This window comes from Gopherus flavomarginatus, chromosome 10 (genome assembly GCF_025201925.1).
Source record: "Gopherus flavomarginatus isolate rGopFla2 chromosome 10, rGopFla2.mat.asm, whole genome shotgun sequence".
Classification (NCBI taxonomy): Eukaryota; Metazoa; Chordata; order Testudines; family Testudinidae; genus Gopherus; species Gopherus flavomarginatus.
The window spans coordinates 78,584,822-78,608,295 of NC_066626.1; the positions used below are offsets into that span (position 1 = coordinate 78,584,822).

The 23,474-nt window shown below is 45.4% G+C and overlaps 1 protein-coding gene across 1 annotated transcript in view; it reads left to right on the forward strand.

The window, feature by feature from the left end:
- IGFBP2 (insulin like growth factor binding protein 2) overlaps window positions 1-23,210 on the forward strand; it is a 111,337-nt gene extending 88,127 nt beyond the window's left edge. The window contains exons 2-4 of the mRNA XM_050916734.1: window positions 5,510-5,730; window positions 12,616-12,756; window positions 20,555-23,210. Coding sequence (XP_050772691.1) covers window positions 5,510-5,730; window positions 12,616-12,756; window positions 20,555-20,722 — 530 coding nt within the window. The 3' untranslated portion in view covers window positions 20,723-23,210. The remainder of the gene's footprint in view (window positions 1-5,509; window positions 5,731-12,615; window positions 12,757-20,554) is intronic.
- The last annotated feature ends 264 nt before the right edge of the window (window positions 23,211-23,474 follow it).

Sequence of the window (23,474 nt, forward strand, 5' to 3'; positions counted from 1 at the left end):
ACATCCATTGACTTCAAAGGTACCGGAGTTCACCCAGATCCTTACTCTCTCCTTTGCTCAGAACTCCCCCCAACTTCACCTCCCTGTCACACCCACCCCATTCACCTTGCCTTCCGCTTTGCTGGTTCCATTCTTCTCATTATGGTCTTTCCCACCATCCACTTCAATCCCCCTGTGTTTCTTTGGCGTGAGGAGGAATGGGGTGATAGTAAATGTTGAACTGTAACCTGTTCAGGGAGATGCAACAAATCCTGCTTGTTTATGCAACTGAATTGTAACAAAGTCCTTCCAGAGAAGACCAGGTGGAATATAAAAGGTGACATGCATCAAGTCAAAGCCCTGTGTTTGTGAGCAATGTCCGTGAGCAAACAAGTGGGGGTTTTTGTGTGGCGGGGGGACTGGGCCGGCTCCAGGCACCAGCATTCCAAGCAGGGGCTTGGTGCGGCAGTCTGCAAGGGGTGGCAGTCCGGGTGTTTTTTCCCCCAAGCAGCACGCCAAATTGCCACTGCGGACAGCGGGGTCAGTCCATGCACCGTTAGGGCGGCACGCGTGTTTCTGCGGCGGCAGCAATTCGGCGGCAGCTTCTCTGTTCAGCTGTGCATGGTGGCACAGCTTCTGTCTTCCAGCTGAAGACAGAAGCTGCCGCTGAATTGCCGCTGCCGCGGAAATGCGCCTGCCGCCCTAAAGGCGCACGGACCGCCCCCGCTGTCTGCAGTGGCAATTCGGTGCACTGCTTGGGGCGGCAAAAACAGTAGAGCTGGCCCTGTGGGGGAGGAGATGGGGGGAGAGAGATCACATGGGAACTTTTGTTCTTTGAATCGCCTGTTTCAAGGAAATCAGAACACTGGTATGATTGCTGCTGCCAACCTCTTTCTCGGCTATCTAAATATTACATGAGCAAAATCTGCTCTGGAGTCACTGACAGGAACCTTTGCCCAGGTTGCTCCTGAAAACACTGAGATGACTTTAGAAGAGTCACAGGGACAGCTGGACGGGTGGGTGTGATTTTTATGTGCTCCCTCCCCACACTTTTCCATGTAATCTTTCTGCAGCCATCCCTATGGCTTTCATTCCATAACAGCAGTAGAAAGACAGCTTTGCTCTAAATGCTGGGAATGTGGCTAGTGATTAGAGCAGTGAATGAGGATTCAGGACTCCTGGGTTCTCTTCCTCAGTCGCTGATTTGCTGTGTGTCCTGGGGCAATACACTTAATGTCTCTGTGCCTTAGTTTACTGATGTGCAGTATGGGGACAATAGTTCTCTCTTGGGGGTGTTGTGAAGCCTGGTTAACTAATTGTAAAGTGTTTTGATGTCCTCAGATGAAATGTGCTGTCATAAGCAGAGTGCCATTATTAAAGAGAGAAAATAGAGATACTTTTGGGCCTCTAAGGCCCTGATCCTCCAGTGAGTTCACCATAAGCAGCTCCCTGTGCACGTGCAGAACCCTGCTGAAGTTAAAGGGTCTCTGGGTGAGTGCCGGGGTCCATGTGAGCGGAGTTCGTTGCAAGGCTGGGGCCTACATCAGCACTTAGACGTTCTGTAAACATGTGAGATAGACAAGCTGTTGAATTTGTCACAGTGCATGTGAGCTCTTGCTAAAGAAAAACAAATAGACACAGAATGGTGCTCCAAGGAAGGACAGTAACAAATTGCATGCTGCCCAGGCAGCTCATGGTTCAGGTTGGAGCTGTTGCCCTGAAGGAATGCTATTGGCACAAGTCCAGCCTGCAACTCAGATGTGTTTGGGAACTGATAACATTCGGAAATGGTGTCATCATAATAACGCTTTTTGTTACCGTGAGACTGATTCTGAGTGCCTCAGTGTTATAGAGGTGTTCCACCTGAGCCCTCTAGAGAGCTGGAATTGGCCTCCCAAAGACTGAAGCAATGGAAATTGGTGCCTGCTCTTGGAAGTTTTGGTCAGACTGTGTAATGCATTACAGACATTAGCTGATGTACATTTTAAATATGCTTTAATTGCAGCCAAATCTTAATCTGATTGAAGCTAATGGGAGTTTTCCATAGAGAAAGCTGTAAGAACTCATTTTCTTGGCACACAGGGAGGTATTCCGTGGACTCCACATCAATGCATATTAGGTAGAACTTCTGCTATCTGCTTTGACTTCTGCCACAAGTGACCCTGCCCTGTGTGAAACACTCTACCTTTTGATCCAAAAGAGAACAGGAGGTTTTCCACATGCCGTATGAAAAATGAAGAACTATAAAACATAATTGTTTTGAATCTTAGCACCGCTTTTTTAGTAGATATATTTAGTGTAAATTGAAATTGGTTGGCAGAAGGGTGTATGACAAATGGGTTAGAGATGTATCACAAACGCAAACTAGTGCTTGCCCCTACCCAATACTTCAGGGTCAATGGGTGGCATAATTGGTTTCTGGATAGATGCATAATGGTTTTCAAAATGATTTGCTTCTCTCGGGCAGCATTTAAAAAAGTACTTGGCTGTAAAAAGTCACTATTTAGCTCAAAGTGTATTATGTGCTCTTTCAGCCTTGAGTCCTTTTTCTCTCTCGGATTTTGCTGTTGCATCCAGACTCCTACACTAGGGATGTTTGCTTTCTCTTTGAAATGGATGCTGTCAAATATAATCCTAAACCAGTCCAATCTGCCTCACGCATGTGCGCACGCACATCTTGAACACGTTACAAGTATTAAAGGACTCACGTTGCTTTCCAAGCATGGGCCATCTTCTTTGCTTCCTTGTTTAGCTCTTATTTCTTCAGTCATTGTAGAGTGAAAGTCCTTGTTGCTGACTTTAACGCAGTGCAGTAGCTGGGAACAAGGAAAGTCAGTACCTTATGTCCAGCCAGCTCTTCAGAGACCACCAGCAAATACTCCATGGACTATTGGGGTCTACCAAATATAGTTTTAGAACCACTGTTCTAGGGAATGGAGAAAAACAGGCTGGCCACTTTGTTGCTTCCTCTGTTGAGGAACAACCTATGCAAAGAAGTATATCCCCCATGATGCTCTGAAAGGATCAAGATCCGAGCTTTGATTATGGTGATCCTTCCTCCCACCCTCATTACCCAGCTGCAGGTCCCCGCCTCACAAGAGCTTTATTCTGATGCCCATCAGCTGCAGTGTCAGGCCACAGCTTTGACAAGAACTGGTACTGAACAGGGACCCAGTACAGAGTCTGCAGCCCTGCCCTAAGAAAAGTTGCAACGGCTTGTACATAGCTCCTGCAATCAGCCCCAGGTAGTGCATGTTCGAGGAGTCCAGTCCAAAGGTGATGAAAGCAAGGATCACCATGGACAGATCTGCATTGGCAAGGAAGGGATGCAGTCTCTACTAGCTAGAGATTTCTGGCTCCTGCTGCAGTTTAACTCTTATGATTACATTGTTTCCAAAACCATTCTCTCTCATCTCCAGCGTGTGCACTCACATCCAGTGTTTTCTTTGGTTTTATATTTGTTAGCTTTGGGAATAAAAATTGTATGAAAATATCAGAAGCAGATTTTGTGAATGAACCAACTGACAAGATGTTTACCGTCTGGCCTTGTTTTACTAGAACAATGCTTACTTGGGCAAATTTATATGTATTTCAGTGAGAAGCAGGAAGCAACAGGAGTTGATCAGGAAAGGACTGGCTGATCCTGCTTTAGATTTACTTGCTATACATTAGCTCATGCTCAAGTTTTTTTCTGAATGAAGCTGTGGAAAAGCTTGAGTGAAATAGCACCATTTCATTTTCTCTGTTTGTCTTAAATTCTGACCTTATTGGCAAGCACACCACTCATTCTCAACTGTAATTTACCAACATCTAAAGTTAATTATTTCTAGGAAATGGGTAAAACTTGGTTGTGTTTTGAGTTCTGCTTTATAACATGAAAAGGCTAAAATCCTCGAACAACTTCCAGAAAGCTGGGGTTTGGCACAATATTTTTTCTTTAATTCCATTCATTTTAAAGGCAATTTAATTTGTCATTGTCCCCCCACATCATCATATGTTTCTAATTAAATTGGAGACCTTGATATGTAAACAATTAAGATTATTATTAGAAAGTAATCCTTGGCCAGCTCCTAGGATGGCGTGGAGAGCATTAAGTTGTTATTTTCACTCTGTGTCCTGACAGCACACTTGTGTCCTGAGGTAACATCATGTTGTGGAAATATGTAAATGTTTTACAAGCTTAATCTCCTAGGAAGTAGGACAGAACTGTAAAATTAGGACTGTTATGTGAACTGTGGTATAGGCCATGCACCTATATTCCATCACACACGGTTCTAACGTTACTTCACTTTGTGTCCATTGCTGATATCCAAAGTGCTGGATTGCTGAAAGTGAAATTACATCCAACTGGAAACACAAATCCCAGATTATTTCAGGCTTTAGTTACTGGAGTTTGCTGACGTGCTGTAGGTTTTAAAGGCCCGAGTTATACATTTGGTTCTTTACATGTTGAAAGAATCTGTATGCATGTCTCTTTTGAGAGATGAATACGGCCTAGCTTTTGTCATAGCAGTAACTAATATGTGCTCCAGGCTCTTAAAGAATGGGGGAAAATCTACCAAATATTAGACTATTGCAATGACTGGTTCATGTGTGTGCATTCCACTACTCTCAGCCGAACTGCTCCTCTGTGTTTCCTCAGCACTGTACTGACAACAGCTAGTGGACATTCTCTTTTAGCAGTGAGATTTGTCAGGGGTGTGCTTTTGAAGCAAGCTGGGGAACATGGGTTCTGCCCCCACTGCTACCGCATAATGGCTGTGGTTTGCAGCAGAGTGACAACCATGACCTAGGGAGGACTAGATTGGATCACAATGTTACACATTCTGTTGTAGGAGAACCAAAATGTGTGCAGAGTTTTGGAGTAAGCCCAACTGTAACCTTGAGTTTTCTTGCTGCTTGAGTCAGATCTTGCTAAATTATATTTTAGGTCTTGATGCTGACAACAGTGGCATGTTTAGCTCAAAGCACCTGCACTTGTGTTGGAGTTGAGAGAAGTAGCCAAATATAGCATATTTGGTTGAAGTTGGACCTGTCAAGAAGTATCATTGAAATGGCAGGTTCTACCAAAAAATTATGGCACTAGTAAAACAGTGGCGGCTATTTCTGAGAATAGTCTCGAACAATTACTTTAACACACATGGAGTAAGTATTCCTGTAGATACACTGGGTGATGATAGATAGACCCCAAGTATCATTACTAATCACTTCAGTTTTAAGCTTTGAAGCTGAAATATAAACCCAACTGGACTTATGATGGGAAAAGTACATGCCTAAGTAAGTAATTTAGAAGGGCAAATAAAACCAGCAAGAGTATCTCAGAAATGATTTCCCCTCTGCTCTAAACTATCTTTAAGAGAGGTAATTATACCCTAATGAAAGGAGCCATCCTTACTTTCCAGATTAAAGGGCTAATGTGATTTTAAATTTTGCATTTGTGTCTTGGTAATGTGCCAGCCTTGAAACGATCCAGGAAGGAATTGTGAGAAAGATTGGGATTTTTTTTTTACCTTCCTTCTGTCTTACGCAGACAATGGTGATGAGGAGCTTGAAGTCTTTACGGGGAATTATGTGGATGGCACCCCCGGGGTGGTGAGTGGAGGTGGCGGGAGAAAGTCCATGAAGACTGGCATGAAAGAGCTTGCTGTCATGCGAGAGAAAGCGAATGAACAGCAGAGACAGATGGGCAAAGTCGTCAAGCACCACCACAACCATGAAGAGTTGAAGAAATTACGGCCATCATCCATGAGGGTCAGTTGGCAAAAACTGTGTGTTGATGGGGGTGGAGGAGTGGAGGGCTGGGAGAGAATTATCATTAGCCTGGTTCCAGTGCAGACTCCCAGGGGAAAATGTCAATCATTGCATTTGCAACAACCATTTTTTAAAAAGGGCAAACAAATGAAGCAAACATTTGTTTTGGCCTGAAACTGGGCTCAAACACACAAATAGTGAACTTTGTGTGCTAGTGAGAAGGCCTTGCTTTCCTTAATTCTACAGTGTTATGCATTAAAGCACTAAAAGGGGTGCAAAGCATCCACCTTTGTAGGAACAGGACCTGTTCCTACTAAACAGCAGTAGGTGACAGTGGTGTGAATGGGCTCCTTGTCCAAGGCTTGGTGTCTCCACGTCCTTTTCTCTAGATGACTCCAATGAACATCCCTCTGGGAATCTTTGATTTATCCTTGTTCAGTACAGATTCACTTCAGTTCACTGAAGACCACTGTAGCCCACCACATGTTCGTCTGCCCTCACGGCGCCTCACAATGTGGATAAGTTTACCGGGTGAGGGATTTATGGTAGAGGACACATGGTGAGCTTCGTGGTCTGCAGAGAAAGTGACAAATAATTATCTTGTCTCAGACCCCACTTAACTTCAACTCGGATTTGATTGAGCACAAAGGCAATGGACCCTTCTGAACCGGTTTTGTACCAGGCATGGAATTTATGCTGCAGCAGAATTTCGTTGGCGTTTTAGAGACAATCCACTGTCAGTGTGGGCAGCCACAAACCATGGCGCATACTGTTGAGAACTGCAAAATGACTCAATTTCCTGGAGGCCTTCAGGCCTTGAACTTGGTTGATAAGAATGCAGTGGCTTGGCTTTACTAGGTTGCATACACCAAATAATAAATAAATACTACAGCCAGTGATGGCACTTCATAAATTGGCCAGTGGGCTGTCGTCTTCCGTATAAATGCATGCCCTACAGAGACCACAGATCCCAACAGGCCATGGTCATCCTTATGTCTGCATGCTGCAATTTCTGAATTACAGAGGAAAAGCTCTGTAACCTGCTACATTTGGTAAAAGTCCTGTCCCTAGTGTCCATGGCCTTAGAAGAGCCACTACAATGCTTCTGTGCAAGGCATTGGATCTGGGCTCAGGTAAGTCCTGTAGGGAGCGTATACCTGCATGGTATAGAGGGCAGATAGGCATGGGCCAGGGGAGGGAGGATGAGCCTATGAATCTCCAGCTGTATGGATCCATCAGTCTTTCATCCCATATTAGGGGCTTGAATGGAGTGTGTAGAGTTGGCTGAAGTAGCCTCTGATGAGCAGCTTTGCCTATATTCTGCAGCCTGGCAGGAGAGGATTCCTCCTTAGTCCCCTTTCCCATGTTGTGAGGATGTGTCCCCCAAGGATCTCGATAAATGGCCACTTCATCCCTCTAGTGGACAATTTAGGCATGGTATGGCATCTTCTCTGTATGTGTGTGTGTGTGTGTGTGTGTGTGTGTGTGTATATATATATATATATGTGTATATATATATATATATATATATATATATATATATATATATATATATATACACACTCTTATTATATGTTCCATTCTATGCATCCGATGAAGTGGGCTGTAGCCCACGAAAGCTTATGCTCAAATAAATTTGTTAGTCTCTAAGGTGCCACAAGTACTCCTGTTTAATTCAGGCATAGCTGCTGTACAATATTGTCATGTTTCAGAGTAGCAGCCGTGTTAATCTGTATCCGCAAAAAGAACAGGAGTACTTGTGGCACCTTAGAGACTAACAAATTTATTTGAACATAAGCTTTCGTGAGCTACAGCCCACTTCATCAGAAGAATAGAATGGAACATATAGTAAGAAGATAGATATACATACAGAGAACATGAAAAGGGGGAAGTTGCCATACCAACTCTAAGAGACTAATTAATTAAGATGAGCTGTCATGAAAATCTTTTCTAATCCACCATGCACCTTGTTGGCTGGATGTGTAAATTGTGGGGAGCTTGAGGGTGCATCGGGAAAGCTCACCATTGGGTGAACTGTCATCTTCTTAAAGGGAAATCAATGCAAAATAGGAGAAACAAGGGAAAGGAATTCAGTCTGTCACCTTTCACTTGTGGTTTATCAGCCCAACTGGCTTTGTTTCTGGAGACCTTGCTTTAAAACCACCAAAACCTTTAGGCTGTGTCTACACTAGCACTTTTGTCTGTAAAACTTATGTCACTCAGGGGTGTGGAAAAAAACCAGAAGCACCAGTGTGGACAGTGCTCTCTCGCCGGGAGATGTTCTCCTGCTGCTCATTAGGGATGATATAATTATGGTAGTGGGAGAGCTCTCTCCTGTCAGCATTGAGTGACTACACGGGACATCTTACAGTGGTTTAGCTGCACTGATACTGCTGTGCAGTCGTTAAGGTCTCCAGTCTAGACATAGCCTTAGGCCTGTGTATGGCAAGAAGAGGGGAAAACTTGTCCCTCAGGTGGAGGGCGGGTCGGGGAAGCCCAGAGAAATCCTGCTGCAATTTGCATGGCTTTGTTACTTGCCAGTGGTGCCTAGACACAGTGGTGGGTGTGGTATAAACACACACAGAGAAGGGGTTTAAAATACCTGCCAAGCAGGGGCTTAAACTGCTGATTCCTGCAGAATTGAAGCTTTCATTAAAAATATTTAACTGACAGGGTAAATCTAACAGCTGCAGTGCTGAGACTTGATGGCACCCACAGCAGTAGACCAAGAGCACTGGGTTTGGGCATCGAACACTCCAGGAGAATGTTTGTCTAAATCCAGATCCGGCTGAGGGGTGCAGCACAGAATACACAATTCCTGGAAAGGGGCAAAGGTGATTTAATGCCACCTTTTCCATCTTGGTGTCTGGGCAGGTCTGGGAGCCAGCATGGCCTAGAGTGTAAATGTGAACTGCTCCAAGGGCAAAGCACCAACCAGTCCCCCTCTCACCCAGCCTAGGACACTCCTTCAGCACACCTCTCTGCAGGGCTCTTTTTTTGGGACACTCTTTCCCTGGTGCCCTGGCGCTGGGGATATTAGCCAGCTGCCAGTTATGCCAGTTTTGTGTCCTCTTTATGGTGGCTCAGATGCCACAAAGGGGCTGCAGTGAAGCCTGGAATTGGGACCTTCGTTTGGGATGCAGGGGGAAGGATGATGAAAACATGTCCACTCCTAGTAGGGTCTGTGAATGCTCCCTCTCCTGCTAGTCAAACCCTAACTTGTGGTGCCTTAGCTGTCCAAGTGTCCCTTTAGGGCGACACACATTCCTTGTGGGGGGTAAATTCTGCTCACCAGTGGGGTGTTGGAGAGGCTCTGAGCCTGGTGGAAGTGGGACAGTTTTGCTACATAAATCCCCTGTGCACTGGGAAACCCAGGTCCCCTGGGACTCCTTCCACCACCCTGTGCAGGGAGCTTGAGGAACAGATGAGCTTAAGGAGGAGTGAAGACAAAGCCAGCAGATCCATTGATATGGCAGGGTTTGCCCCCATTGTGTGTGTGTGTGTGCATGTGTGTGTATGTACCACAGCCCTGAGGCTGGAGAGTGAAGAATCTTTCAACCCCCTGATGCTCAGCAAGTTCCCCTGTCCCAAACTGGGTATGCTGGCTGGACACAGGAAAGAGAATTTGCCCCTTAATGATCCTGGATATCAGTCAACTCACTCACTTCTTTAGTTCACCCAGCAGAAGTGAGAATCCCAGGCAGTCTCTGCTCCCTCCAGCGCTGACTTTTCTAATTCACTTTTTGATATCCTCCAGTTTGCTGAGTTGAGGCGATACAGGTCACTCCTGTGCTCACATCTTTTGGATCATCCTGGAGCAGCCATGTTACAAGGGGCTTTCCTCCCGCTCTGTATGTTCATAGTTGCTAGAAACACTGATCTAGTTGGCTCCTGCCTGCTCTGCCTGGCCTTGTGCCAAGCCGAGTTTGAGTCCCTGAAAGTTTTTGACACAGACTGGCAAAGCAGGGCATGAAAATTGTTTTAAGACTCACTCCAAAGCGTTTGTGTTCTGGAAGTGTGTGAGGGGGCTGGGGAGCTCGCTCCTCATGGGTGGCCGTGCATTTTCCAAAGCGAAGGGGAGGTAGAAATGGGAAAGGGTAGCAGCAAGTTGCACTCTGTGCCAAGTAATGGAAAAAATGTAGCTGATTAGTAGGGGCTGTGGGAAATTGTGCAGTCAGACATTCCTTGTATAATGGGCGTTGGAACTACCCAAAACCCAAAGAGGGAGGCTGCAGGGGAGAATCACAGGAGCATCTTAAAAGAAATACAGTCTGATGTGATTCTCCTCCAGTGCCATGTAACCTACATAGAGGGGAGGTAAATAGAGTTACTTACCCTTCTGTGCTACAGAACGCCTCTGACTGACTTAAGGTGTCTGCACAGACCATGAATTCAAATCCTTGTAAGACACAACAACTGGACTTTCTATCGGAACACTCTAAATATGAAAAGTGGAAATTATAATAGGATTCACTTTCTTCACTTTTCTTAGGAATCAAGTCCTAGTCTTCACCATAAGACAGCTACACACAGAGAATTAGCAATTACAGTTTTCTTTTTAATGGGTAACGTTCCAAAAATAAACCATTACAGCACATTCCCACGCACCCTAGCTAAACTAACATCACTAATTAGAGATTTGTTATTTTCCTTGAAAATGAACAATATAACACAGGGCCTAAATCCTAAAATGTATATATTGAATAGGGCTGTCAAGCAATAAAAAAGATTAATTGTGATTAGTTGCACTGTTAAACAACAATAGAATACCATTTATTTTAAATATTTTTGGATGTTTGCTACATTTTCAAATAGTTTAATTTCAATTAAAACAGAATGTAAAGTGTACACTGCTCACTTTATATTTATTTTTTATTACAAATATTTGCACTGTAAAAAAGAAAAAAAATGTGTTTTTCAATTCACATCATACAAGTACTGCAGTGCAATCTCTTTATCATGAAATGTAGAATTGTGTACCAAAAAAACGGCATTCAAAAATAAAACAATGTAAAACTTTAGAGCCTACAAGTCCACTCAGTCCTACTTCTTGGTCAGCCAATCACTCACACAAACAAGGTTGGTTACAATTTGCAGGAGATAATGCTGCCTGCTTATTGTTTACAATGTCACCTGAAAGTGAGAACATGTGTTTGCATGGCACTGTTGTAGCCGGTGTTACAAGATATTTACATGCCAGATGTGCTAAAGATTCATATGTCCCTTAATGCTTCAACCACCATTCTAGAGTACATGCGTCCATGCTGATGATGGGTACTGCTTGATAATGATCCAAGCAGGGTTGACTGATGCATGTTCATTTTCATCATCTGAGTCAGATGCCACCAGCAGAAGGTTGATTTTCTTTTTGGTGGTTTGGGTTCTGTAGTTTCCGCATCAGAGTGTTGCTCTTTTAAGAGTTCTAAAAACATGCTCCAGACCTTGTCCCTCTCAGATTTTGGATGGCACTTCAGATTTTTAAACTTTGGGTCAAGTGCTGTAGCTATTTTTAGAAATCTCACAGCAGTACCGTCTTCGCATTTTGTCAAATCTGCTGTGGAAGTGTTCTTAAAACAAACATGTGCTGGGTCATCATCCGAGACTGCTATAACATGAAATATATGTAGAATGCAGGTAAAACAAAGCAGGAGACATAATTCTCCTCCCAAAGAGTACAGTCACAAATTTAATTGATGCATTATTTTTTTAACGAGCATCATCAGTATGGAAGCATGTCCTCTGGAATGGTGGCCGAAACATGAAGGGGCATACAAATGTTTATCATATCTGGGTTTAGCATATTTGGGACTTTTAACTATCAAAAATCTTCTGTTTTCAGATAGGCTCACCTGAATATTATATTAACAACTAGATAAAAAATTTAGTTGTACCATATAACCAATTGTTTCAGCAGCCGCAATATTGAGTATATACACAACTTCAAAAAAACAAACAAAACCCCCCTCCAATTTCTGTAGCTGTTAGGTGAACGTAGTGTCTTTATTTCTATGATGTGATGCCACTCAGATATTTTGCCTCCAGTCTACGATTTCTTCGTTATGGTGTTTTCCCAGTTTTTATCCCACTGAGTTCCATAAAATTGCAGGAGACTGCATTGAGATCCAACCTATAGATTCAGTCTGGATTACCTCTGGAAGCTCTGTCTTTTTAATTCTATCTAATAGACCCTAAGGCTGGAATTGTTAAAGGTGTCTCATAGTGACAGGCTCCTGAATCCTATTGAAATTTAATAGGAGTTGGTCATTTAACTCCCTTAAATTCCACTGAAAATCCCAGCCTGCTGCAGTAATGTTTGTAAAGACCTGTGACTTCTGTCAATGTGAAGCCCTCGCACCCCCTCCCTCCAGTAAAATTGGCTTAAAGACAAAGCTGTTGCTGTGGGTATTTTATTGCTAGTGAATTCAGTCCACTAGCAGTTTCTGTTCATCTATCAGGGGAAATACAAGCAAAGACTAACATTACGATGATTGTGTATGAAGGCTTGATTGCTGTACATAAGTACCCATGCTAATATAGTGCCAGGGTCTCTGGGCAACTTGCCAATATGTCACAATGTTTGAGGGAACCTCTTTGACGGTCGAGCGACCTTGATAGAAGGCCCGGATAGGAAAAGTCAGCTGTGTTGGTAAATGCTCCAAGTGCTTGTGAAGGGATTTTTTTTTCTTTGATTGTTGAGAGCAACCTGAAGGCTGTGTTGAGTGAGAACTGTGAAACAATACCTCTTCCTGCTAGGTGGTTGTCCAGGGCCTTGACCTTACCCTGCATACATCAGAGAAAAGGGAAAGAATCTGTCCTCTTTTGTTTTGGCTGAAACCTGCTGTTTCCCTGATTATTTTTTTTTCTGCTTTCTTGGCCTTTTTTCAGACCCCCTGCCAGCAGGAATTGGATCAGGTCTTGGAACGTATCTCAACCATGCGTCTGCCAGATGAGCGTGGCCCGTTGGAGCACCTCTATTCCCTGCACATCCCCAACTGTGACAAGCAAGGCTTTTACAATCTCAAACAGGCAAGTGTGGGGAGCTGCTGGGCTACCCTGAGCGCATGTGCCTTCGCTTTGGGTTTGACTATTCAGTGTTGCTTTGAGGTCATTGTTCAGCCATTCCTGCATTGGAGGACATGGGCGAACAAAAGAGCAACTCACATAGACGTAGGTGCTGCCCTGAGAGAACACGGGTCCTAGCATGCAATGCTTCATCATAATCCTAGATTCATAGAATATTAGGTTTGGAAGAGACCTCAGGTGGTCATCTAGTCCAACCGCCTGCTCAAAGCAGGACCAACACCAACTAAATCATCCCAGCCAGGGCTTTGTCAAGCCGGGCCTTAGATCTCTAAGGATGGAGATTCTACCACCTCCCTAGGTAACCCATTCCAGTGCTTCACCACCCTCCTAGTGAAATAGTGTTTCCTAATATCCAGCCTAGACCTCCCCCACTGCAACTTGAGACCATTGCTCCTTGTTCTGTCATCTGCCACCACTGAGAACAGCCGAGCTCCATCCTCTTTGGAACCGCCCCCTTTCAGGTAGTTGAAGGCTGCTATCAAATCCCTGCTCAGTCTTCTCTTTTGTAGACTAAATAACCCAAGTTCACTCAGCCTCTCTTCATAAGTCGTGTGCCCCAGCCCCCTAACCATTTTCGTTGCCCTCTGCTGAACTCTCTCCAATTTGTCCATATCCCTTCTGTAGTGGGGGGACCAAAACTGGACCAGAGAATCCAGGCCATAGGTCTAGATAGGAGCTATGGACTTTTACTGACATTTTATTTAGCATCTATATGAGCCAGAAGAGCCCTAGCTGGTCACAGCTAATCTTTCCCCAGGGGTCGGTGCGGAATTATTCCCTAGTGCTCTGTGCAGGCTACTTTTAAAAGTCCAGAGCAATTGGGCTTCCACCCCTTCCTTTTGGAGACTGTCCCACAGCCTTCCAGATCTCACTGCCAGAAAGTTTCATCGGATAGTGAGCCTTAACTTTCTCTTTCTTCTCATCCCAGTCTTTTTGGTTTATAACCTTGGGTGTCCAATCATTACTTTTGTCATAACATATTTCCCAGATTTGGACCTTAGCGTCCAAAATATGGGTGTTAGCATGAAAACCTCCAAGCTTAGTTACCAGCTTGGACCTGGTAAAGCTGCCACCACCCAAAAAATTAGAGTGTTTTGGGGCACTCTGGTCCCCCCAAAAACCTTCCCTGGGGACCCCAAGACCCAAATTCCTTGAGTCTCACAACAAAGGGGAATAAACTATTTCCCTTCTCCCTCCTCCTTCCCAGGTGTTCCCTCCCTGGGTTCCTGGAGAGATACACAGAAGCAAGCTTCGTGAATCTAAACAAAGGGACTCCACCCTCTCCGTTTCCAGTCCTGGAAAACACTAGTACCGAGATATCTAATCTCTCTTCCCCCTTACCCAGAGGGCATGCAAAGTCAGGCTAGTAAATCTAACACACAGAGATTTCCCCTGATTTCTTCCTCCCACCAATTCCCTGGTGAGCTACAGGCTCAATTGCCTGGAATTCCCACTAAAGAAAACTCCAACAGGTCTTAAAAAGAAAGCTTTATATAAAAAAGAAAGAAAAAATACATAAAAATGGTCTCTCTGTATTAAGGAGACAAATACAGGGTCAATTGCTTAAAAGAAATAAGAATAAACAGCCTTATTCAAAAAGAATACAATTTAAACACTTCAGCAACTACACACATGTAAATACAAAAGAAAAAAAAACAATAACCCCTATTGTTTTATGATCTTTGTACTCACAACTTGGAAACAGAAGATTAGAAAGCAGGAGACAGAAAAATCCTTCCCATAGCCGAGAGGCACAGACACCAGACAAAGAACTCAGACACAAACTTCCCTCCACCCAGATTTTAAAAAGTCTTGTTTCCTGATTGGTCCTCTGGTCAGGTGTTTCAGGTTACTGGTGTTACCCCTTTACAGGTAAAAGAATATTAACCCTTAGCTATCTGTTTATGACAACTTTCTCTTACAAGCCTTTCCCGTGCTTGTGTAAAGGTTATCAGACCCCACCCATTAACTCCTTGTGCTCTCTCTCATAAACCAATTCCTCCAGCTGCTTAGTCATAGCGGCATTGTTTGATAGTTACTGAGGTGTATGTTTATGCTCTTTCACTGCAGAATTCCACACTTACATGCTTGTGACTTGGCACAGGAAAGAGGAGTGGTTTTAGTCTCCCATTCTCCCCAAAACAGGGGAGAAAAATTAAATGTTCAGACCTTTGGTCTGATTGGGCCCCACTAAACTGTGAAAAAAGGGGGCAGCTCTGTGGTATGTTGTACAACCCTACAGATGCCATAGCCTGTGGAAACCCTGAAGGGATGACAGATGTAGCTATCTCATAGAACTGGAAAGAACCTTGAAAGGTCATTGAGTCTAGTCCCCTGCCTTCTCTAGCAGGACCAAGTAGTATCCCTGACAGTTCTCTCTGATCCCTAAATGTCCCCTTCAAGGATTGAACTCAGAACTCTGGGTTTAGTAGGCCAAGGGTCAAACCATTGAGCTATCCCCCCCGTCATACTGAAGGAATGACAGTACATTTTGGGTATAAAGATTTATGCCAAACTTCAGCAGTTTTGTACCACAAGAGTGATGCCGATTCCAAGTTACCAGGATTCTGTGAAGGATGTTGAATTGGAGTCCTGGGGTACATCCTTCCACGGAAGCTCAGGGCTGAGATCTGTCACCCTTCTGAAAAAATCTGCTGGGCCAGAGTCCACTAAGTCAGTAGATGGGTTTGAAGCAGCAGGGGATAGAACTCACATCTACCCTACTCTGGAAGGACTAGTCCCTAGCATATAAATTCCAGGAACCTCTCCATTAGATTTGATCAGTATAGTGCTTCTGACACACAGCTGAGCAGTTCTGAGTCCATTCAACAGAGGGCAGTGCAATACATACACATACTAGCCATCTCATTGCAGTTCAGCATATTAGCCTCAGCAAAGTTTAGTCTCTGGCTCCAAAGAGAGCTGATCGGGGTGGAAATGTGTCGTCTTCTGTATTTGGAAAACACGTGCTACCATTTGGGTGCTACTGCAAAAGGAATATTAAAAAAATAATTTTCTAACTGCCTCTTTCTATGCGAACCCATGCCGTGCAGATCTGTCAAAGAGAATGCAATTGACCATCGATCAGTGCAGTCATTTAGAAGGTAAATCAATTTGGATATGGGAAACTGTTATAAAGGCCAATTCTCCATTCAGCCAAATTCTTACTACAGCTTCAAAGAAGCATTTATCAACAGGGATTGAGAACAGGCTCCATCCACCAACATTGAGTGTTCTTGAGAGGAGGCATTCAGTGCACTGGAGCAATCCATGTTAAATGCCCACATCTCCTCCTTTAATAATTTACCTTGTCTCACTAATATCCTGGGACCAACACAGCTACAACAACACTGCATGCATGTCTCTCCTTGTCCTTTGTAACAAGAATGGAGTGGCCTGAACCCTCACTGCTACTCCACATCCCCCAGCCCATCAGATCCCCAATGGCTAGCTTTGTTCTGCCTTGTTAGTCACCTGCTAGTGCCCACTGAAAGCATTTCAAGGGGCTGTCCCAAGGAGGCATGATGAAATAGCACTGCAAGGGATAATGAACAAAGAGATAGATAGATAGCAGGAGGATCAGGTTTAGGACAGGAAGAGATTTAGAGATGTTTTATTACACATGCATTTGATCAGGTGCTGGGATATTGCATTGTATTTATTTTGTGGAGATGAGCAAGGAGAGCGGAATCTATGTATACGGTGATAATTATAGTATGAAGGAAGAATCAGGGAACAGGTCAGGCAGGAGTGTGGCTGACTAGTAGTCAAGCAACATCCACTAGACAAAATAGCTGCATCTGTGTGGTGTAACACAAATCATTTCATCTGAATGTTTGTCCTAGGATAAATGTTGCTACTTTGAAAATCAACATCTTGACTTTGTGCCTGCCATGCATCTGTCAGCGGGAGACCAGTGTGAACTTCGAGCCACCAGCCTGCCCCAACCCCCTTGCCACTAACGGGATTTCTGTGATCTTGTAAGATAGCCATAAGCTAGCAGGATCAGGTGAAAGGCCTACACAGGAAAGAACAGGTGTTGCAGCCCAGCACAGTGTTAGGGGATTATGTGCTAGTGTGATAGGCAGCAGTAGAAAACCCTAAGATAGGGAAAAGCAGTGTTGGTGACTCAGTAGTTGGCATTCTTGCTCTGAAGCAGATTTGAAATTGGGAGTGGAACCAGCATGCAGTCTTGTTTTAAAACTCCCAAAGAGGCTTCCATCACTTTCCTTATACCTCTGTGATAGGAAACATATCCTGTCATTCAGTTTAATTTTTTCCTTTCATTATTTTGTTCCATTATGCATGTGTATCACCCCAAATAATTCCTCCTCCTCAGTGTCTCACCCTTCAAAGGTAGCTGGGCAGAGATTCTTTTAATCTCTCTATACTACCTCGCTCTTTTATAACACGTTTTAATCAGCAGATCTCAAAGCACTTTACAAATGAGGTCAATATCATTATCCCCATTTTACAGGCAGGGAAACTGAGGCACGGAGCAGTGAAGTGAGTTGCTAGAGGTCACTCAGCAGGCCAGTGGCATAGCTAGGAATAGAACCCTAGTCTCTTAAATGCCAATCTACTCTTCTAGCCACTACAGCACACTGCCACTCGTCAAGCAATCCTTCCACCTCCTCATCATATCTGTTGTTTTCCTCTCTACTTCCTCCTATCTGTGCAGTATCTTCTTTGTAACTAGAATAACATGACAATCTTCCCTCCAGTCCCTGCCAAAAACTGAAGTGAACAAATGAGCTTTACACTCTAGCCTGTAGGGTCAATAACATGTCAGCACTGTCATGCCAACAGGCAAAGCAAATTCCATAGCCAGGCACCCTCTGTAGAGAATGCCTTGTCCCCAGAAGGTCAAATCTAGCCACTGTTTGGGAGAGCATCCAACATGATAAACCCGCCAAAAAAATGCTGAAATGGGGCTTTTTTGGCTTGTTGCTTGTTTTGCTTGTTGCTTCTCTTTTTTTGATCGGCTCCCGGCAAACAGGAGCAAGGGGGGGAGAGAGTCGGGTGCACAGCGGGCCCACCAGAGTCCCAGACTGCACATCGGGGGGATCTAGTCACATAGAGTGTTGGGGTTCTTAGGGATTGGCTTCTTTTGAAATGGGACTAGCTTGATTTATGGCTTATTGTGAAAGTCGGGGTGCTTATTTACCATGTGAAAGTTGGCAACTGTGAGAGCATCCCATCTAATCTCAACTGCTATGATGGCGCATTGGGAGAGAGGTGTGTCTCATGCAGCCGGGATCTAGATCATGTAGGACTGATCTGTAGGAGCACTTTGGACTGCACCTGGCCATTCCCTCAGTGGCCTCTGTATTATCAGTACCTAGAAGACACCTTAAGAAGACATGTCTCAGTGCTCGATCATTCACTTTCCCTTAGCCACTCCCTTGCTGAGCTGAGGTCTGGACTGGCCACTGCGGATGTGAGATGACACAAGGGGGTGATGGCTCTGAGGTAATCTCAAGTCCTTGCCCTTGGGGCTATGAAGCGGCACATGGCCCAGCTGGATTTCCAGGGCTGTAATTATCTTGGAATGACCACACCCCATCGAGCTGGCCAGTTCCTCTGAAACGGATGATCTGTCCTGTCTAAAGGAATCTAAGCTGTTGAATAAGCCCCATGCAGTATAGGTTTCACTTGCATTGCGAAGAAAAAGCCTTTCTAAAGTGGATTTCTGAGAGAAGACCATGCCCAAGAAATGGGTGAGGCTTTGCACTAAAGGACAAACGGCTAGATACTGGAAATAGCAGCGAATCTTTCCCCAGAACGCGCTAGTGAAGAGAGAACTGTGAGACAGGCCAGCTGCTCCATTCGGGCCTCCCCTGTGCTTGGAGCTGCCAGGGAACCAGCCCATTGAGGAAGATTTCACTTCTGGTCCAATCTGGGCTGATCCTGCTGCCATTGATTTTAATGGGAGTTGAGAGCACTCAGCCCTTGCAGGAGACTCTCAGCTCCTTGCAGGACAGAGCCCTAATTAGGTCTGATCCTGCCTCAGTACAGTCAATGGGGGCTTTGCTATTGGTTTCAGTGGGTGCAGGGGCAGCCTGTAGAAAGGTCCTGCAGCTGAACGGTGGGCCTCTGAGCCTGCTCCTGGAGGCAAAAGGGGATGATATTCCAGGCTTATGGCCCCTGGCCCTGCTTGGAACTTTCCCATAATGTGAACAAAATACCGGCCCAAGTAACCTGTTGTTCATATTTCCTGAGTGAGTGCATCTCCCATTGACAGCTGGGTGCACACACCTGAGGACTGGCTGGAGATGGGCAGGGTGGGGGCAATGTGAGAGCTGTACCTCCCCTAAAGGCAGGGCAGAATACAGAACTAGATAGAGGAGGCTAATTAACGAAGCTGCTGCGTGTGCTCATCAGCCCAGAGCTGTCCATTAACGGGGGCATTTTAACAAGGCCTAAGGGTGTGATTTTTCATCTGCACTCAGCATTGGCCTAACATGGCTCCTAGTGCAGTTCCACTGACGTCAATGAAAGCAGAGTTAGGAGAACATAGAGCACATTTGAAAATCGCACTCCGCCCAAACACCTGCCTGGGCTGCCCTTACTCATCGGAACGGTGCTGCTCTGTGGACCCTGTCGTGAGAGTAAGGGCTGCTGGATGGGGATGTTCATTGTAAATGCCCAAGAGCCCTCTTGCTGCTGTGTGGTGAGGAGGGCATGCTCAATGCCAACCAAAGCATAGGCAAAAAACCACAGCCCATGCCCTTTCAGCAGGGAAGGGTTAGTCTTGTAGTTAATGCATAGGCCTGGTCTCAGGTTCTATGCCTGGATCTGCCACAGACAAGTTGTATGGCCCTGGGTAAGTCCCTACTGCTCTCTGGGCCTCAGTTTCCCCATCAGTACAGTAGTCCTAATGAAAAGCTCACTTGTTTAAGTGCTTTGGGATGTTTGGTGGGGAAGGGCACCGTGTTGTTGTTAGCACTGTTTCAGAGCTTGTCCAGGAGACTTTAGCTCTCTCTGGGAGCTTTCCATCCCTGAGCCTGGAGCACTGCTCATGGCTGTCCTTGGGTTCCGTCTGGCCCAGCAGTCCAAAGTCACCTTCAAGCCCACTTTCCTTCCATCTGCGTTTCCAGAGCCAAGTGCCCTGTGGTCAGCTCCTTTCTGTTTACTGCCCCGAGTTTGGAAGCCTCATTGCCAACAAAAGCATTTCCAGTCCCTCCTGTGTCACAGCACTCAGGACTGGGGTGCCTGGAAGGGGCCTCACATGAGGGACTCCCTTTGTTTTCCTGAATGGCCTGTGTTTTGTCCCTCAGTCCCGCTGCAGAAAGTGGCTCAGATTCAGCTTTTAACATGTACACAACCTCCAAGTCTTTCAGAATGAACCTCTGCCATACGTATTGACAGCGCAGGTCACCATGGGCACCTGGTGCTGCCACACAGGGCAGGGTGTGGGCCTGCTGCCCAGGGCCCTCTCCAGGCAGGAGCAGGGAAATATTCCTTCCTCCTCTGCACAAAGACACTAGGGCAATACACTCCCCGTGAGGCCTAGTGCAGCTGCTAAGGACATCAGGCCCCCTAGGGTGCTACTCCCTCCTGCAGCAGAATTGGCAGTAAGGTGCTGCAGGTGGGAGAGGGAGTATTCCTTTGCAGGGTGTCACCCTACTTCTTGGCCCTGCTGGAGGCCAGTTCTCCGACATGTGGGCTCTGAAGCAATTTGCTGTTCGGTGTCTTTTCCACCCAATAACCATTTCCATCCCGCCCTCTTCGCCCCCAGTGCAAGATGTCTCTGAATGGTCAGCGAGGAGAGTGCTGGTGTGTGAACCCCATCACTGGGAAAGTGATCCAGGGAGCACCCACCATCCGCGGAGACCCTGAGTGCCACCTCTTCTACACGGCACATGAACAGGAGGAGCGGGGAGCACATGCCCTGCGCATGCAGTAGATGGACGCATTCCTGCTCACTGGAGACAGCTCAGCCTGGCCAGAGTGCTGGATTTTACATGGGTTTCAGCAAGTCTATTTATATTCTGCAAAAGACTGGCTTTGTGCATTGCCTGTGACCCTCTTCTCTTGCCTTCAGCCTGCTGGGGAAGGACCGGGGTGCAGGGTGGGTTGCAAGGGGGGAAGGGGCAGAAATTGCTTTTCTTTGGTCTTTTGTGTAAAGTCAATGAAAGACAAAGCTTTGTCTTCTGTCAGCTCTGCCCCCACTGCAACGTACTAGGTATTCGCGTGCTTCCAGAGTCACTCGCGGCCCACTAGCCCCACCACCGCAAAGTGATAGCATAGTGCAAGGGAAACAGGGCATACGCGGGAGGCCAGGTGAAAACCACGCAGCCCTGTTGAATGTAAAGTCCTGAGCTCCCCGGATGTCTCCAAAGAGCCTAGGTGATAATGCTCAAAACAAGATGGATGAAAATCTTTGCCCCCAAGACCAAAGAATGTAAATAATACACATCACCTCCTGCTCGAGTCCTGTCAACCTGTCCCTATTGCCAAGCTGCTGTTTCTGTTTGTCATGAAGTGGGCTGTGGTGGTGGGGTAGGAAAGGAGGGGAATTCCTGAATTTCCCAGCTGGATCACGCCAGTACACAGCTCCAATCACCCTCCTCTAGGAAGGCAATGGAGAGAGAAAGGAATTGAGACGGTACAGCCAGCCCCATGCATTGTGTCTGGGGCACATCCCCAGAGATGTGGAGCACTTTCAGCTCTCATAGACTTCACTGAGAGTGGATAGTTCTCAGTATCTCTCAGGACCGGGCCCTGAATTATAACCTAAATCTTAAAGATCCAGTCCTGGGATCTGCTGAGCAATCTCCTTCTTGGGGATAGGAGCCTTACTGGTAAGGTGGGAATTAAGGGCCTGATCCTGAGAGATGCTGACCACCTGCAATTTAATTTAATTGCAAGTGCTCCGTATTTCACAGGATCAGGCCCTACATTTTGTAATTGAAGGAGCAAGAATTAAATTGCAGAGAGAGGAGAGCTCTTACAGATTTAGGGTAACAATCCAGGAAGTCTCTCTCTTTTTCTAAATAGCAAAAACCCATCTAAAACCCGTACTTCCAAGCGGCTGCCAACGTCCCTCATATGTTGCAGGGAGCATCAGCCATTCAGCACATACCTTTTGTAAGTAAAGTGCAGTATATATATAGTGCTTTGAAAGCGCCTTTCCCCCCCGTGCGCATGCACACACACACACACACACGCACACTCTCTCTCTCTCTCTCTCTCTTAGATTTAATAAACACAATTCCAGGAACTGTCGGTGATGTTGCACTGGAAGATCAGTTCCCAAGAACAGATGATGTGTCTCTGCCATTACTTTACACATTGATTTGTTTCTGTATGAAACACACACAAGCTGAGAATAAGCCATGAGATTTTCTTTTCATACCTATGACATTTGCAGGACAATTACTAGGTCCTTATGCTTAGAGTAATCCTTGGATTTTTTAAAAAAATATATTCAACGAGGAAGATAAGGCATCTCCCCAGCTCGCATTTGGAAGTTGATTCATTTCTAAGGTGGTGATTAGTTGAAAGGAAAGGAGTGGGATTTAAGACAGGGCAAAGCACGTGGACTGCCCATGGGGAGTTTGACTAGACTGTTGAAGCCCAGGATGGCTCTGCCGGACAGGCATGCTGAAGATGGACAAGTGCTTTGGAAGAGCTTTCAGGGGACAGAATGTCTGCTCATGGGGAAATGTGCAGCAGCTCTGTGACTCACTGAGGAAGCAGCCTAAGCAGTAAAACAGCCACCATCCACTGAAGCATCTGAGTCATTTTGAGGTGCTGCTGTGTTATGTTGTATGCATGATGTGCTGCCCATAGAACTGGGAGAGGGATTAAATCTGCACAAAATTGTTACCAGCTGAAACAAAAGGAGGGCGTGTGTGACCTGAACTTCACTCTGCCTAACAATGGGCTTAGACTTTCCGTTCACTTCCTTGCTGTATAGTAGTTGAACTGAAACCATGGTTGGCAAATCTGAGAACACCACTTTGGGTAGGAAGTGAGACCAGGCTGAACAGTTGTTCTTTTGCTCTGTGAATATTTGCTGCCCAACTTAATGTACCTTCTTGTGATCTAGTTTGCAGTTAGTTACCAGTGCCTTCAATTGGTAAATATCACCTGCACCTGAACACGCACACACAGATGATCTTAGTTATCAATAACAACTGCAGACTCTTCTAAATGCAGATGCAGCGCTGTAATGGACAAAAGCATCAAGGGGGCAGGGAGGTGGGGAATCACACCCAGGTTTAGCGTTGTTAATATGAACAGAAAAAAAAATTCTGGAAGGGATCAAAATTTCACATGGAAACTGCAAATGACACAAAGAGAACCCCCAGCATAAGAGCTGCTCTCTGAAATTAAACCTCCAACTCTTCCAGCCGTGAGATGAAATACAAAGGAGATTTTAAAAAGGAGGGGCAGGAGTCATCTCTTTTGTGTATTGTGTGTGTGTATGTGTGTGTGTGTGTGTGTGTGCACGTGTGCAAAACCTAGTCGTATAAATTGGTGCTACCTGTTTTCTGTTAACATCAAAGGGGGTTTGTTCTGCTTTTCACATAAACCTAGTAAGCATCTGACCTTGTCTGCAGTTTGTACCTTTTGTTTTGTTTAGAAATCATGATGCTTTTTTCTTTCTTTTTTGGAAAAGCTGAACTGCATAAAGTTGGAATAAATTAAAT